Raw genomic sequence first — 16073 nt, 5'->3', positions numbered from 1 at the left:
CCCCTGGAATGCAGAGATCTAGATCTTCTGAGAACAAATGCTCCCCAAGAGAAAGACGGCAAGAGAGCAGAGCATGGTGTCTGTCAAGGCCTGGCTGATATGGGAAAGCCACCAACTCCAGCAGGCATCTCTACAGCGTCCGAAAGTCAAGGTAGCCAGGGAGACATGGCTTTCATGGAGACCTTAGAAGGCATTAACAATCACAACCCACACAGGAAGCTTTCAATGACAGCCACAGACATAGAATCAGATTCTCAAAAGACACAAAAGACAAAATCACTGTGATTCATGTGGTTGATGAAATAAAAGAGACAGAAATGTGAGCCAAGGAAAAGGGTCGTAAGACCATAAAGTTGATTTGTAAAAGACCAAATCGTGTGTGTGTGAACTGCAGCCTTTAAATTTTGGAACAAAACCTAAAAAGCTAATGGTGAACATTAGATTAGACACAATTAATAGGAAACGTGGTGAGTTGGAAGAGAGACCAAAATAAACTCCAGAAAGACTATCTAGAGATTAAGAGATGGAAAGAGAGAGTGGCTGAGATGCAGAGGATAAGAGCAGATAGTGAGGCACATAGTTATCTGTCTTAACATCTATTATAAGTGCACTAATATATATTAATTTATGTTCTGAGACACAGAGTTTCTCTGTGTATCCCTGACTGTCCTGGAACTTGTTTTGTAGGCCAGGCTGGCCATAAACTCAAACTCAGAGGTCCGCCTGCCTCTGCCTCCTGAATGCTAGTATTAAAGGTGTGCACTACCACCACCAGGCAGATCGTAGTATATGTTTTTAAAGGTTAGAGAAGGGTAATAAAGTTACATGGAGAATTGATGAGGAAGCTCGATGGATGTCAAGCAGAATAATAAAGTCCTAAAATACTCCCCACCAGGATCCATGAGGTGAAACCACAAAGCAGAAATGATGCAGTTCTTTAAAGACCCCAAAGAAAGTTGAAAAAATAATTTCTGTTTGCTGGCCAAGATTTTTCCAAAGAAAAAAAAATTAGTTAATAGCCACAATTGAAATCAATAGCTAAGGGGACTTTTTATATGCTCCAAGAGGGGAAAAACCTCTTGGTCCAAAAGTGTAAACCAAGAAAAACTATCTTCCAACAATTAAAGAGAGAATTCATGTATTTTTTTCAAACCAATAAAACTTAAGAGAGTTTATCACAAATAAACCTAAAGAAAAAAATTCCAGTGGTGTTCTAAAGGGAAACAAAATGCCCCATTAAAAGATAAAGGTGCAGGAAAGAATGGGATATGGGACATATATAGTATAGATATGGAGTTTAAATTATATAGTCTAAATAATATATGAAAGTCTAAATAAATTTTGAATAAAACAATAGATAACAGATTTGTGAGGTTAACTGAACAAAAGTGGAACTAAACGACAAATCAACACTAGCATACAAGTCTGCATAGTAGTGCTAAGATCTTTGGGTTCTTTTTGTATAATAAAAAAGAAGAAAAGATTTAACTTTAAACATTTTTAAGAAGGCCTATCAAATTACTTTGGGCAACCACTAAAATACTAAGCATAGAGGATATACACTGAATACTAATCGATGGAAAACATTAAATTAAAAATCTAGCTATTTGGATACAAAGAAAAATAAGTCAAATATAAAATAAGAAAATATCAAGTTTTCACTTCGTCATTTTATACTGGATATACACCTACAGAAGAATGAAATTAGATCCACAGCACTCACCCTGCTAATCAATTCAAAATTAAATGTCTTCATCTACAACATGAAACTGCCAAAGGGAAGCACACTACAGGTCCCGGCGAGACTTTCCGAGCAGAAGCCTAGTAGTAGCACAGGAAGTAGTTGCAAGAACTGGCAAGTGAGATGGTACAGGATTAGAGAATTTCTCTGTGGCAAAGGACACTGTCGTCCAAGTAAAATGATGACAGCCTCCAGAAGAGGCAAAAAGTCTTTACCAAGTGTCTTTCAGAGGCTGTAACAGCAATACATGGAGAACTACAAAAATTAAATAAAGAAACAAAACTCCCAATCAATAAAATGAGCGAACGAATATACAGTTCTCAAAAGCAGAAACACAAAGTGCCAATAAGTATCTTCTTAAAATGTTCAACATCCTTAACTTTTAGAGAAATGCAAATTAAAGCTTTTATAGGATTCCATCTCACCCCATTTAGAATAGCTAACACACACACACCCCAACTCAAAAAAAAAAAAAAAACACTGATAACACATGCTGGCAACTACTTGCTTGTGGGAACGTAAACTTGTACAACCATGGTGGAAGTCAATTCGGAGGTTTCCCAAAACACAACAAATAGAACTAACCTAAAACCAAGCTATAACATTCTTCTGCATATTCCCAAAGGTCCTGTCCTACCACAGAGGTACGGTCACATCCACATTTACTGCTGTTTTTTATAATAGCAAGGAAATTAAATAAGTCTAGATTTCTGTCACCAGATGAATGGAGAATGACAATGTGGTTCATGTACATGATGAAATTTTATTCAGTCATAAAGAAAAATGAAAATGTCAGGAAAATTAATGGCTGGAAAATATTTTGCTAAGTGAGGTAAGCAAGGCTCAAAAGACAAATGCTTCTGAGGTGTGTGTGTTAAAGAATGTGAGAAGAGACAAGGAAACTAGAAGACTCTGAGATGGGCAGGGGATTTCAAGGAGGGAAGTATGGAAAGTTGGGGAGCACATGAGATGTAAAAGTGGAAGGGGAAGGTTGGGAATGGGAAAGTATAGAGAGATGGGCCAGGGAGATGGGGGCGGGGAGAATCAGTCAAAAGTAAGTTATATAAGAAATTGCCATAAGGAAACATATTACCTCCCATGCAAATTAAAAATAAACTAAAACATTAATAGATACATATTTCCCATTTTAGTGGTTTTTAGTGTATTTGTCTTGACAAGTATCATGCCAAGCTGACTTAACAATTTAATGGTCTGGAGAAACAACTACAAATTTGATCCAAAAACTGAGTATTGTTCCGACAGTTAGAGGATGGGCATTTTTTCCAGACCCATGTGGAGTATTTATGAAAATTCACCACCTATAATGGCCATGGAGGTGGCAGTGGACAGGAAAGGATAAGCAGAGCTGGTCTGCAACACTGCAGACTCAAAGACAAGCAGCACAGATCACAAGGAAAGCAGGAAACACAGAGCTGTGTAATGATGTAAAATCAACGGTATTGAACATGGAACACAAAGATTACAGAGAAATGCATGTGTTTAAAAGAAGACAGAGATTAATCTCCTAATGGTCTGAGGCAAGGAAAAGATTCCAGAATGAGCCCCAAAGAAGAAAATGATGACAAATCAAAAGAAACTGGAATACTCAGGTAAGAGAAACAGAAAATGCCAAAAGCTGTTCAAATGGCAAATTAAAGATGAACTTCTGACCGAAATACTGAGGGAGGAAGAGCCAAGGAAATCACTATGCAGGACGATCAGGATAAGATGGGGGAAAACTCAGCATCACTTTCTCTGGAAAACTGTAGAGTCTCCTGGGAGATGTCACTATAGTATTAATGTCATCTGTCTTTGTTGCTTGTGTGTTGTAAAAGGATATCAGCTATTGATACTATGATTTTAACATACACAGAAAGACAAACAACATTTTCTCTAATTTGTGGGTCCTAGGTTTCTTTAAAGACATGTAAAATACAGAAGGGACAGTGGAGGAATAAAGAAAAATGGAAAGAAGGGGACAGTAGACAGCGTACTTAGAGTGCTGAAGGACCCTGGGATGAAGGAAAAAGTGTATAATATTTGAGAGAAATGCTTCCTGGATAACCTAATTCTTTGTTTGTCTGTTTGGTTTTCAAGACAGGTTTCTCTGTGTAGCCCTGGCTGTCTTGGAAACTCACTCAGTATTGTAGACCAGGCTGGCCTCAAATTACTGCGATCCACCTGCCTCTGCTTCCCAAGTGCTGGGATCAAAGGCATGCGCCACCACCACCCAGTGTGTAGAACCTAATTTTGTGTGCAGAGAATTTACATCACTAAAAATATTTTTGGATAATAAAAATAAATAAACTGTGATTATTATACAAACTGCAAAAGAAGTTTTAAAGTAATATTTAAACTGGGTGGGGATGGGTCCTCACATTCCTTGCATTAGTGGGACTATGTTCTACAGTTACATGTTTTTGCAGAAGTCTGAGTCATGGAGAGGTATGCTTCTGGAAAGAAGGATGTCTTTGCTAGGAAAAATAGAAGTGACCCAAAAGACAAGAAAGAGCCCTGTGATTTGAGTCTTAACAAACTGAAAAAACTCACCCAAGCCTTGGCAGCACTCTGGGGACAAGGCCATAGAGGCCAAGGTTACCTGAACACTCAGGAATACTCCACCTAAGCACCCACAATGCCCAGGAGCACAGAGGATCCAGAAGAGGAAGTCTGTCTTCCTGGAGGCCAGCTCTTGCCTTCAAGGTACCCAGAAGCCTTGCAAGCTCTTGTATAGATCAACAGACTCCTCCAGCCTTATGCTGACTTGAGTCAAATTTGCTATGAGTTCCCAGAATAGAGGGGCTTGGAGTCCTCTCCGGGACTTAAATTCTGGCAACTCTAGCACACCCAGTCTGTAACTTGGCCTGTCTTCCCAGTTATACCCACAGAGATAGTTGTATAAGAAAGGCCCCGGACACACTGGTGACCCACAGCAGAAGCAGCCAGCCCAGTGCTAACCTCTCCTCCAGGTCTGGCCACTGCTTGAGTTTGCCTTGACGGCCACTGGCATCTCCCTTTTGAGCATCCACAGAAGGCTCCTGCCCAGCCCTGGCTGGCTCCATCAGGTCCCTGCGGAGGTGGAGGGTGCCACTGGCCATGCTGTCTAGGAAGCTCAGGATCTGTAGGCAGCTCTGCAACCTGGGTGGGAACGGACAGCTGGAGGAAAAGGCACAGCTTAGCAAGTCCCCAAAGGGTCTGGCCTTCATGTCAGATGAAGAGAGCCGCTGGGCACCCTCCTCCTCTGGAGCTCCAAAACAGCCCAGCAGACAGAGGTCCTCGGCCAGTTTCTCAAAGAGCCCATTGGTCCTGAAGAAGTGCCCGTTGACAGGGTCCAAGTGCAGTGCAGCAGACACCACACAAAGAGTATGCAACACCAGCTCCAGGGTCTGGCTGAGGGACACAGAACCCCATGTTGGCACTACAGGCACTTGGAGGGACCCCTCCAGGTCGGAAAGCAGGGACAGCAGTCCGTTGAACCCACTGGAGACTCGGAATGCAGCGTGGCCCTTGGGGGTCTCCAGGATCCGGAGCAGAGACTGAAAGAGCAAGCAAATAAAGTAAGTGAAATCCAGAGGCGGATCAAGGTCACATACAAGCACATCCACCCAGGTTCAGCCCTGTTAATCATGGTCACCAGAAACTAGGTAAGCAAGATGGGCATTCCTCAAGCATTGTGATGGCAGTCTTGTTCATTTCAGCTGTTATTTTAGGTTGTCTGTATGTACCTTTCCTCAAAGGGTGGTCTTTAAAGGGAGGTCTATCTACCTGCTAGCATCTTTATGGAAATATTTTTCCCTAACAGCAGTTCTCAATCTGTGGGTCACAACCCCTTGGGGAGTTACGTATCTGATATTTACATCACAATTCATCACAGTAGCAAAATCACAGTTCTAAAGTAGCAATGAAATCATTTGGGGGTGGGGGGTCACCACAACACAGAGAACTGTATTAAAGGGTCTCAACATTAGGAAGTTGAAAACCACTGGTCTAGAATGAGTTTTGACCCCTGGCCCACAGCCCTCACCCCATCCTGAGAACAAAACTCTTACACACACACACACACACACACACACACACACAACTGCTGGGAAGTTGTCTCAGCTTGCCAGCAAACTGGGGCTTCATTTGTTAAGGAACCATACCAGACTTGCTCACCCCAAGAGAATCCAGTCCTATTTAATTCTCTCTGTGAGGGATGCGACATCCCTCCGATGTGCAGAAGACCCAAAGCGACAATGTAAAGCTTCAGCTTCCTATCCTCTATCTCCCTCTCCATGTGAGCAGCGAGGCTCTGTCACACGAGGAGAGAGCAGAGGCAGTCTACTCGGCCACAGGCTGGAAAGATGAGTCCAGAAGGAGGACAAACCTTCCATGGAACAAGCTCCATGGCTACCAGACAACCTAGGCCCTCTGTGGAAAACGGAGCTCAAGGGGTGAGAGCGTACACAGAATCTCCCACCCTCCAGTTGGCTGAGACTTCTGCAGGAAAACATGTTTCTCACAAAATCAAACCTTTACAGGGCACCTACACAGTGCATTCTCTGTCCATAGTACATGGTATTTGATAGATAGTCCATACGTGGACAAGAAGGATGAGAAAGAGGTGAAGGGAAGGAGGGAGGGAGGGAAGGAGGGAGGGAGGGAGGGAGGGAGGGAGGGAGGGAGGGAGGGAGGGAGGGAGGGAGGGAAGAGGGAAGACATGGAAGAAGAAATGAAGCAGGCATGGCCAAGTTTATAGACATATTTAAACCCCATGGCCATTGACCTCCACGATAGCTAGCACTGGAGCCCATCTGAGACCTGACGCCGTCTCCGGCATGTTTTTGGACAGCTTATGGTCTTTGTGTAGTAGACTATGGAGAGAGGTTTGAGGTACTTTGTTTTGTTTAGAAAGTCAACACTGAACTGAATCAAGAAAAGGAGCTCAGTTCAGGATCAACTCTGGGACGCTCGAGATATGATTCAAAGGTCAAAACTGAAAGAGACTCATACTCTGGGCTAAGAACCAATGCTGTGACTTAATGACGCTGCTTAAGATGATGACCCAAAGCTGGACAGGTGGAAGTCAACAGACAGGGAAACCTGGGTACTCAGAACAAAAGACCCAGACTAGTCCTTCAAGACAAGCATGTATATGGTCAGAACAAGGTTCTCCCAGAAGGACAATGCTCGGTAAACATGAAAACTCATGATACACCCCGGGCAAGGCCCTTGTCTCTATAGACAGGGTCATAGCTACCTGCCATTACCTATGGGCAAGGTCCTTGTCTGTAGAGACAGGGTCACAGCTACCTGCTGTTACCTATGGGCAAGGCCCTTGTCTGTATAGACAGGGCCACAGCTACCTGCCGTTACCTATGGACAAGGCCCATGTCTGTAGAGATATGGCCACAGCTTCCTGCCATTACCTCTGGGCAAGGCCCTTGTCTGTATAGACAGGGTCACAGCTTTGGAAACCCTGGTCTGCATGAGCAACTCATTCCCAACTGAGAAGCATTTCTTCGACTAAACAGGGAACTCACTCTGTAAAGTAGGTGAGAGTTTAAGCCTTGTCCTTCTAAATGATAATCCACATCGCAGTATGAACACGAAAATTGGCCTGTAACTGAGACTGACCTTGGGCCTGGTCGTGTGATATGTGCCATAAAAACATGAATCAGTCACCAAGATGTTAGAAAGCCTTATGAAGGCTCACATCCAACAGTCTACATCTCCATGAGAACCTCTAGTGGCTCATGACCACTAGGAGGTTGGTTTCAAGCAAAAGGAATGAAGAAAGCCCTTTTGTTTGTCACGTGACACAGGCCAAAGCAAATGCAAAGGGGGAGAAAGATTAAAACTGAAGACTTAATAGATTGTAGCTAATTGTCTGGGCACTGTACCCTAATCTACTTAGGAAACAAATCCCAGTAGCCAACCGTATGCCAGACATGGCTAAGAAGGGTTTCATCTATCCTTCCAAGAGTGGTGGGAACATATATTTCAAAGGAGAATCAATCCAACAATAATATTTACCCATGATCTGTGTCTCTCAGTGGGTGTCACCTAGATGGCTACTTTCTTTCCTCTGTTTGGGAGGGGGAGGAGAAACGGATGCCCTTAATTGTTGCTTTGTTCGATTTATTAAATTCCGGGTCATTATCTAAAATGGGGGTAATCTCATTAGAATGTAGACGGCTCTATTATTTCTTGGGATGGGGTTAATTTCATATTTGCAGAGTCATAAAGTAAAGAGTCCAAAATCCAATTACAAAGGCTTAATTTCATAGCAACTAAAGAGAAACATTTCTATCATAAAGGAAAATAAATATTTCGGGACTTCAGGAAATGATTTGTCAGGAGCTGGGGGCCCAGGAGGAGGGGTCTCCATTACTGTCATTCAACTTTGCATGATAATGCATCACACAGGGTTCCAAGTCTGCAGAAAGGGATAAATTGAATCAACAGAAGTCACAGTAATCAGGGTAGGGTTGACACATTTCAAGAAAGGTCAGCCTTTAAGCACATTTTCTCGTTCTTAACTCACTTACCATGTCATCGGCTCTGAGTTAGTATTCCTCTAGCCCGAACCTCTAAAATGGATGTCTGCGGCATGGCGCTAACTGCGTTAGGACTAACAGGATTTATTTCACATCCTATTATTTGTTATTCCTCATAATTTTCCATGTGTCATGCTGGAAGACTGGTGAGGTAATGTGATTAAGCTCCAAGTTGAACAGCTAAATGTATATTAGCAAATCAATCTGAATTTGTGCATAACCCAATCACAGTCCCCCTGGCCACAGGGAGGAAATTCATTTGCTTATATTATCCTTTAACTCCGTTATCCTTTGCCAGAATCGGTGGTGTAGTCACACAGCTCTGGTGTTGGTACGGAAGTGCCATTGGATTCTGGAAGCATCTGCCCCTAAGGTGGCCTTCCTTCTCCATGTGTGTGCTGTGACTGCCCTCCAGAGACTGGAAAAACGCTATCTGCCTCCTTCCCTAGGGTCCCAACACGCCACGATGGGTCCCCCACATCCTCTATCTGACCCTCTATGGAAACCCTATCATCTGAGCACAGCCAGCCTTCAGCTTCTGAAAAGGCAATCCAGCCAGAGAGCTCATTTCACACGGATGTTTGTGAAGTTGCAAGGGGTTCTCAGATGATTTTAAACCAATCAGAGATCCCACATCAGCTTCCAGGGAACATTCACTAGCGACTACTCGTGTACTCAGAACCTGGGCTAGGCTCTGGGGACCCAGCCCTCTCTACCACCCACTGCACAGCAGTGTATAGCAGGTCCTACTCTCCTGAGGGCTCCTAACTACCAAGCAGAGCCCTGGAATGAGGAGAAAGCGGGAGGAGAGCCTGTGGGCTCTGACTTTGTTAAATAAGCTCACAGAGGGCTCATTCCTTATGAACTCTCTTGACGCTGTGATTCTGAAATTATATTGAATCTGTAAAACACTGTAATGGCTTTGCATTGCTAATTCTAGAAGTTCCGTCCTATTACCCAGGGGCTAGCACTCCAATAAGATGCCTCTGGGCTGCCGAGTAAACGAGATGAACTCGCTGTGAACAAGACAGAATGCTCTCCTCCACCTTGGATGAGCTCCTTTCAGTTTCCCAGCACAGAAAGCATGGCTTTCTTCTCTGTGGGTCTGTTCGGATTTCACTACGAACATTTCAGAAATAATTTTGCACCCCATGGAAAACCAAAGTTCTGGCTGCGGTCCTACCTTCCCAGTTCCTATCAGAACACACAAATCCAGCCAGCAAAGGCTTGACAACAGGGAGTGGCTGCCCCGTTCTCAGCTGCTGGGCTTATCTTGAGTGACAGTGGTCTTGGAAGCCCTCTGGATGCTTCTGCTTCAAACAGGAGAGAACTAGCTCATATCAGTCTCAGGTCTTTCTCAGCGCTAAATTCCAATGAACTTTTTGCCCTTTTCTGATGCTAGCTATTGGATCCTAGAGCCTCCCCCATGCTAGGCAAGCTCACTACCACAGAGCCTCACTTTAACCCTCATTAATCTTTGTTTCGGTTCAAATTACAACTGCATTAATGTGTTTTTCAAAAGACATTTATTTTTCTTTTTTCGTTATTAGTAATTTTTCACTCATTTTCTTGCTCTGTAATTATATAATTACTTGAGTTCTTTTCATCCATGAAATGCATAATTATGATCACGGTGCCATTCTCCTTTGAGCCTCTTGGGATGCCTTGTGTACCTAGGACTTCAGATAGGTCAGGACAACATTGACTTCTTCAGCGCCTGGCATGTGCTCTGCAGAGACTCACACACCACACTCCTCACATTAAAAGGGATAGTGGAGAGAGAACCAGAGTTAAGGCAGTGTGGCTCAATGCCAGGGCAATTGTGTATTTTTCCTAAAGTTCCTCAGTAACCAAATATAACAAGTTTGGGAAAAAAGAATGTGTGTCTTTTGTGTTGTGTCACACATAAGCTCTGCTTAGATCGCCAGGGGAGTGTTTGCATTTATGTCCCTTCATTCAAACACCATAAAACAAAGAGAATTAAAAAAAAATTACCAGCCGATAGTTCAGCCATTAAAGGCTCAGGCTCCCAACAGAAAAAAAAAAACCTAAATAAATAATATTGAAAAATTAGAAAGTTTTTTTTTAAAACACAGGGTCACAGTATAGTGATAGCTCTGGCTTATCTGGACCTCTCTATAATAGATCAGACTGGCCTTGAACTCACAGAAATTTGTCTGCCTCTGTACCCGCCCCAAGTGTTGGGATTAAAGGAATGCACTACCACACCAACCTCAAAAGAGAGTTTTTAAAAGGCATAGGTCACAAAAGAATAAAGGGGAAAAATAACAAAAAAATTACAAATGGATGGTAAATTAATAGAGTATGCATTTCTTGGACTCCTTTAAGACAATGTGATGACTATTGATCATATTACAAAAACAAATCCTCTCTGTTCTGTGCATGTGCTAACCCAGACTCACATGTCCATCTGTGTCCCTGCCCCTTCAGCTTTGACTCTTGTGAGCTTCCTTTCCAGCTCCCACTATTCTCTGGGAGTCCCCAGATGAGTCTGGCCTGTCACCACCCTCTTCCCACAGCTCTCAGTACCCACCGGGCATCTACCCAGAGTGCCCACCACCTTCCCTAATGTGGCCAACACTCATGTATTGTGAGCACTGCTCCCTAAGCTCCCAGATAGCAAGGGTTATGTCTCATTCGATGTGTGTCCCAAGCACTCTCACCAGACCTGGTCACTGGTAGATGCTCAGAAATAGAAGTCAGCAGAGCCCCTGTCAGGTCACCACTGATTCACACACTGATTTGGGGGGTGCACACCTGGAATCCCAGCAGTTGGAAGGTGGAGGCAAAAGAATCAGGATCTCAATGTAATCCTTGTCTAGACAATGCATCTGATGCCAGCCAGAGCTACATGAGACCCTGTCTCAAGAAATGTTTGTGTCAGGTAACTAAGTATATGGGAATTATTTATTACGGCAGCTCAAACTGCCTGGCCCAACTATCCGCCTACCCACCACAATGAAGCAATACACAAACAAAGGAGGATCACTCGGAGCATACACACGAGAAATCCAATTACAAGGGAGGGCTTGACCTCACCTTGAGGAGATCCAGCTTCAGCTGCAGCTCCCCCTGAGTGGAGGAACACAAAGCACCCACAATGATGCTCATGTACTCCTCTGCATTGATGACTGAGAGCTGCTCCAAGATGCTGAGTGAGGCCCCCCGGTAGGACTCGTCATCCAGGAAGATCTTGATGAAGGGCACCATGCCATGATCTTTCAGGACAACTGGGAAGAAGACAGATAGCACTAGAGAAAGGTGGACCGTGGTACTGCAGTTCTATCATAAGGAAGTTATTTTTTTCTTTCAGCTTCCCAAATTCATCATGCTGCATTCTCTCTTTGACCCTCTGGACACATAGTTTTATGTTTTATAATCCGCACCCATAATGGATTAATGGGAAAGAGCAACTTTGGTGGTGAGAATTAAGAAGAAAAACCAGTTCAAACCTTGCTCTGCCTAGACTTTGTTAACTCCCCATGGAAAGCCTTACTCTCTCTGAAGAGTGGATAGGGGTGGAGTGGGTGGAAGGTGGGAGGAGCAGGAGGAGGGGAAGGAGAGAGGACTGAGATTGGAATGTAAAATGAGAAAAGATTATTTATAAAAAATAAATTAATTAAAAAAAACATATTCTTCACCAATGAGGATTCTACTCGGGGGGGAAATTATTTGGCCAACGTCTTCCCATAGGAGAAAGTTCAAGATAGGAGGGATACATTCAAAAGATTTACTGTACAAGATAATGATTAATTGTGGTTTTGAAAAACTTCAAAATCTAAGTAATCCAGCCCTTGAGAGTCCACTCTCCATCTGCCTACCTTCATTCCCTAATCCAGGGCCTACACCAATTCTTCATCCTCGCTGCCAAGATTCTTTTTTCAGTGTGTTGACTTATTCTTTGGGAATTCCATACAATATATTTGATCATATTATTTCCCTTCTCCAACTCACCTGTCTACTTTCCTGATGTCATATATTTTGTCTAAAAAAATTTACAAAAACACACGAAGTCTGGTTTGTATTGAGTGTTATAGGCTAACTGCTCCTGAGCACGAGGCCTGCCCTGGGAGTTTTAATATGCTCATTGTCACTCTATTGGAAATAAAACTGATTTTTTTCTCCTTTCTCAGAAGCTATCAATTGAGAATAGCTTCTTGGCTGGCATTGGGATCTTGTCTTCTATACAATGCAAGCTAGAATTTAAGTTAGGAACATATTTAATATTCTAGGTCTTTCCTTGGGGAGAAATTAAAGGAATCTAATTTTGGTTTGTTTTAGTTTAGAGGCAACCTCAGGACTGGCATTTTCCTGCCCAGGACTAGCATTCAGGTTCATTCTCGTGGAATAAAGACTCCGTATTGACTTGCCAACCCAAGAGCTTAATGAGTGAGGATTTGAGAGTTGAAAGTCCTGAGTCAGGATGTTCAAATCCTGGCCACATTCCCTCTAAATGGAAATCATGCTAGGAGGCCCATTTAAATGCAGATTCCTGATACTGACCTCCATCTGCTACCACCCCAGAGTCTGAAAGTCACCTTAGAAACGTGAATTCTAACCAGCACTGGTGGGGAACATTTTGCAGGCTTTCCTCTGTTGGAATGAAATAGCATAGACACTCTGTAAGGGCCTCAAAGCCCCTGGGATCTAAATCACCAAGCTTATGGATGACAGGAATCTGTGCTGCTGCTTCATGGCGTATACTGATATGCAAAGAGGAACCTTTTTAAAAAGAAAACCATGAAAGCCACATGATCTTAGAAAACTAAAGCAAAGCCACCAAAACAAAGATAAATATAATTGCTGAATTTATCCTTGACTGGGGGAATGTATGTACGTATGTATGTTTATAACACATACATACACATATGTTTGGTTGTTTGGTTGGTTTTTGAGACAGGGTTTATCTGTGTAGCCTTGGTATTGTGGAATAATCTTTTTGTACAGTGTGAAGATGTGTCTTTCTTAAGGCATCTTCTGATTGGTTTAATAAAGAGCTGAATGACCAATAGCTAGGCGGGAGACGATAGGTGGGATTTCCGGGGGGGGTGGGGGTGGGAGAGGAGATGAATCTAGGCATGGAGAGACACCAGCAAAACAGGGAACAAGTCAGACATACAGAATGGAAGAGAGGTTAAAAAAAGAAAAAAAGCCACATAGCAGAATGTAAAAGTTGTAAGAGCTATTTGGGAGCAAATCTAAGCTAAGGCCAAGCTTTCAGAATTAATAAGAAGTCTCTGTGTTGCTACTGGGGAACTGGTGGTCCAACAAAAAAAATCGATTACATCTTGGCTATTCTGGAACTCACTCTGTAGACCAGGCTGGCCTTGAACTCACAGAGATCCACCTGCCTCTGAGTTCCAAGTGTTGAAATTAAAGGCATGTGCTGCCATCCCCCCTAGTTCAAATTATATTTCTTAAAAGATTAATGTGTTCAGTGTTTTACTCTGTAGTTTATTAAAAAAAATAATAAAACGGTGTCTCTATTTAATGAAGCAGGGCACCAACACATTTTACTTAAAAAGAGGTGAAAGGAATTTTAATGGTCTCATTAATTTAGAAAATACTATATTGAGCAGCATTTCTTTGCCACCAACTTTATTATAAAATATTAGGAAATATCAACTGAAGTGTGTATTTTACAGATGATCACCAAGTACCAGCGAGCACATGGATATTAGCCACCATGGTCACACTGACCGTTCCTTGAGTATTGCCTTTAAACACTCATAGGTAATTCATAGTTCTTGTTTTGTTGAAGACTAATGCAGCACGGTTGGTACCATCATTACCTGCATTGCGAACAGAGCCTTGCAGAAGTGCGACCACAGTGTTCAGCATCACACAGGTGAGTTCCCTCTCTGGATCTTGCACACCAGGACTGGGCACTTTGCTTCCTGCCACATTTAAGAATAAATAAATATATACTAAGTCTGCATGGAACAATCAACAATCTCTTCCTCCTTGAGTGTCCTGCCTTCCTGAAGAGATGCTCGTGCAATGTCTCCATTAGAAGGGAGCATGCATCCCAACCCTGAGAAGCAGCCATGAAAACTCTAACCACATTGACTCTCCAAGGTGATCTCATCAGAAGCCTGAAAATACTAAGGGCAATGCTGAAACCCTTTCTTGGGTTAGGAGATCTTGGATAAGACCAGGTAATTCTTGTTTCTAACACATTCCCAGAAGAGGCCGATGGGCCTACTGCAGCAACCACTCTCTGAGAAACATTGCCCTTGATGACAAGCCAAGCCCTGCTCTCTTGGTCTTCCCCTTACAGGTTACCACTGGTGTCTCGGAGGGATGGCTGCCAGTTTATTGACTGAACTAAGAAGCAACTTGAGGGACTCTGGAACAGGTAGATGAACCACTAGATCTTCGAGACCCAAACTGGGTCTCTTCATCCACCACTGATTCCCACGGCTGGGACTTACCAACATAAATTGAAAGTTTACCTCCTATTTGGAAAATTAAAAATAACTAAATAAATTTATTTACTAGAGAGAATCAATAGGTCACATTTAAAAATACAAAGTAAGACTGGAAACATTAGCTCACAGAAAGAAACTAAACCCCTCTGTGAATGCTGGTAACTCTGAGGTCAAATGGAAGAACAGATTTGTTGAAAGGCATTGTCTGTTCAGGGTACCACAGGAGCACTGAAGGAGACTATGTACCAACTGCCCTGTGAATGCCAAGGAAAGCAAGGAAGCTGATAACCTCACGCAGGAGGCGATTAAAGACAAGGAGGAACTACAAGCTCCCCCAGTCAGTTTCAGGAGTTCCCTCAAAGTGGCGCCCATCCCTCTCACCTCTACCAGGGAAGACTTGGAGACTGGCTGATCTCTGTGAAGTTACAAGTGCCAGAGTTCCTTTCTCTCTCCATCCCAGTGTGATGCACAGGCTCACATTCTCCGTGGCACAGTAGGGTGGGTTGATCAGCATACCCAGCCCGGCTAACAATGGCGGCAGCGCATCTACCCACCTGACTTCCTCATGATCTTGGCCTGCTTCCGGAGCTGGGCCAGCAGCAGGCCTAGCAGGCCTGAGTCCCGGAAGATGTCTGTGAAAAGCTGGTCACTGGCCGTGATCCTGAGGATGCTCTGCAGGGCCACAAGGGTGCAGGGCTGTTCAGGGCTCTCCTTGATCAGATGCTGCACTTTAGCCAGGACCTCGTGGGGCACGTAGAGAAGATTGAACACCAGAGTCTCCAGCAACTGGAAAAAGTGCACCTGCACCGGGGGTGGCTTCAGGGGCACGAGCTCCACAAACTGTGAGATGGGTTGCAGGGTCCACTCCAGCAGGAAGAAATTCCGAGGGTTCCAGGCCCACATGGTCTTGATGGCCAACAGCACTTTGGTGCAAAGGACAGAGTCACTGGCTCTGTGGAAAACATTCTGCAGCACCTGGAAAGCCTGGAGATTCTTCACGGTCACCCCTGGAGACGGAAAAAAGCAACAGTTCTGCAAGTCAGCTCCCTGTCTATCTAGAAACACATGCTTGTGCTCTCCTTGGGACACGGTATTTAAAATTTCATTTTTATAGTTCCATTGAGTACATGTCTAGAAAACCTACAAACTCCAGCCTGTGGTGGGGAAAGAGCGGCATCAGCATTTTGGAGACAGGTTAGCTAACTGAGTGTTCCAGCTATGGCTGCTCTAAACCAAAAGGTGCTTGTGCAGGTCAGATACACAGGATCCCCAAGGGGCAGAAAAGAAAGGAAGCAGGAGTCTCATTAACTGCGCTGTCTTCAACTGCACATTAAGGTATAG

General features: G+C 43.6%; 1 protein-coding gene across 5 annotated transcripts in view; it reads right to left on the bottom strand.

Annotated features, from left to right (window-relative positions):
• Positions 1-16073, bottom strand: part of Wdfy4 (WDFY family member 4) — a 228178-nt gene that overhangs the window by 169809 nt on the left and 42296 nt on the right. For all 5 annotated transcript variants that reach the window (XM_075988751.1, XM_075988750.1, XM_075988754.1 and 2 more), the window contains 4 exons: positions 15287-15739; positions 14094-14198; positions 11341-11531; positions 4700-5277 (listed from right to left, as the gene is read on the bottom strand). In XM_075988751.1, the coding sequence (XP_075844866.1) occupies positions 4700-5277; positions 11341-11531; positions 14094-14198; positions 15287-15739 (1327 nt within the window). The remainder of the gene's footprint in view (positions 1-4699; positions 5278-11340; positions 11532-14093; positions 14199-15286; positions 15740-16073) is intronic.

This window comes from Microtus pennsylvanicus, chromosome 10 (assembly GCF_037038515.1).
Source record: "Microtus pennsylvanicus isolate mMicPen1 chromosome 10, mMicPen1.hap1, whole genome shotgun sequence".
NCBI classification, from domain to species: Eukaryota; Metazoa; Chordata; class Mammalia; order Rodentia; family Cricetidae; genus Microtus; species Microtus pennsylvanicus.
This window is presented reverse-complemented; position numbering and strand designations above follow the sequence as displayed.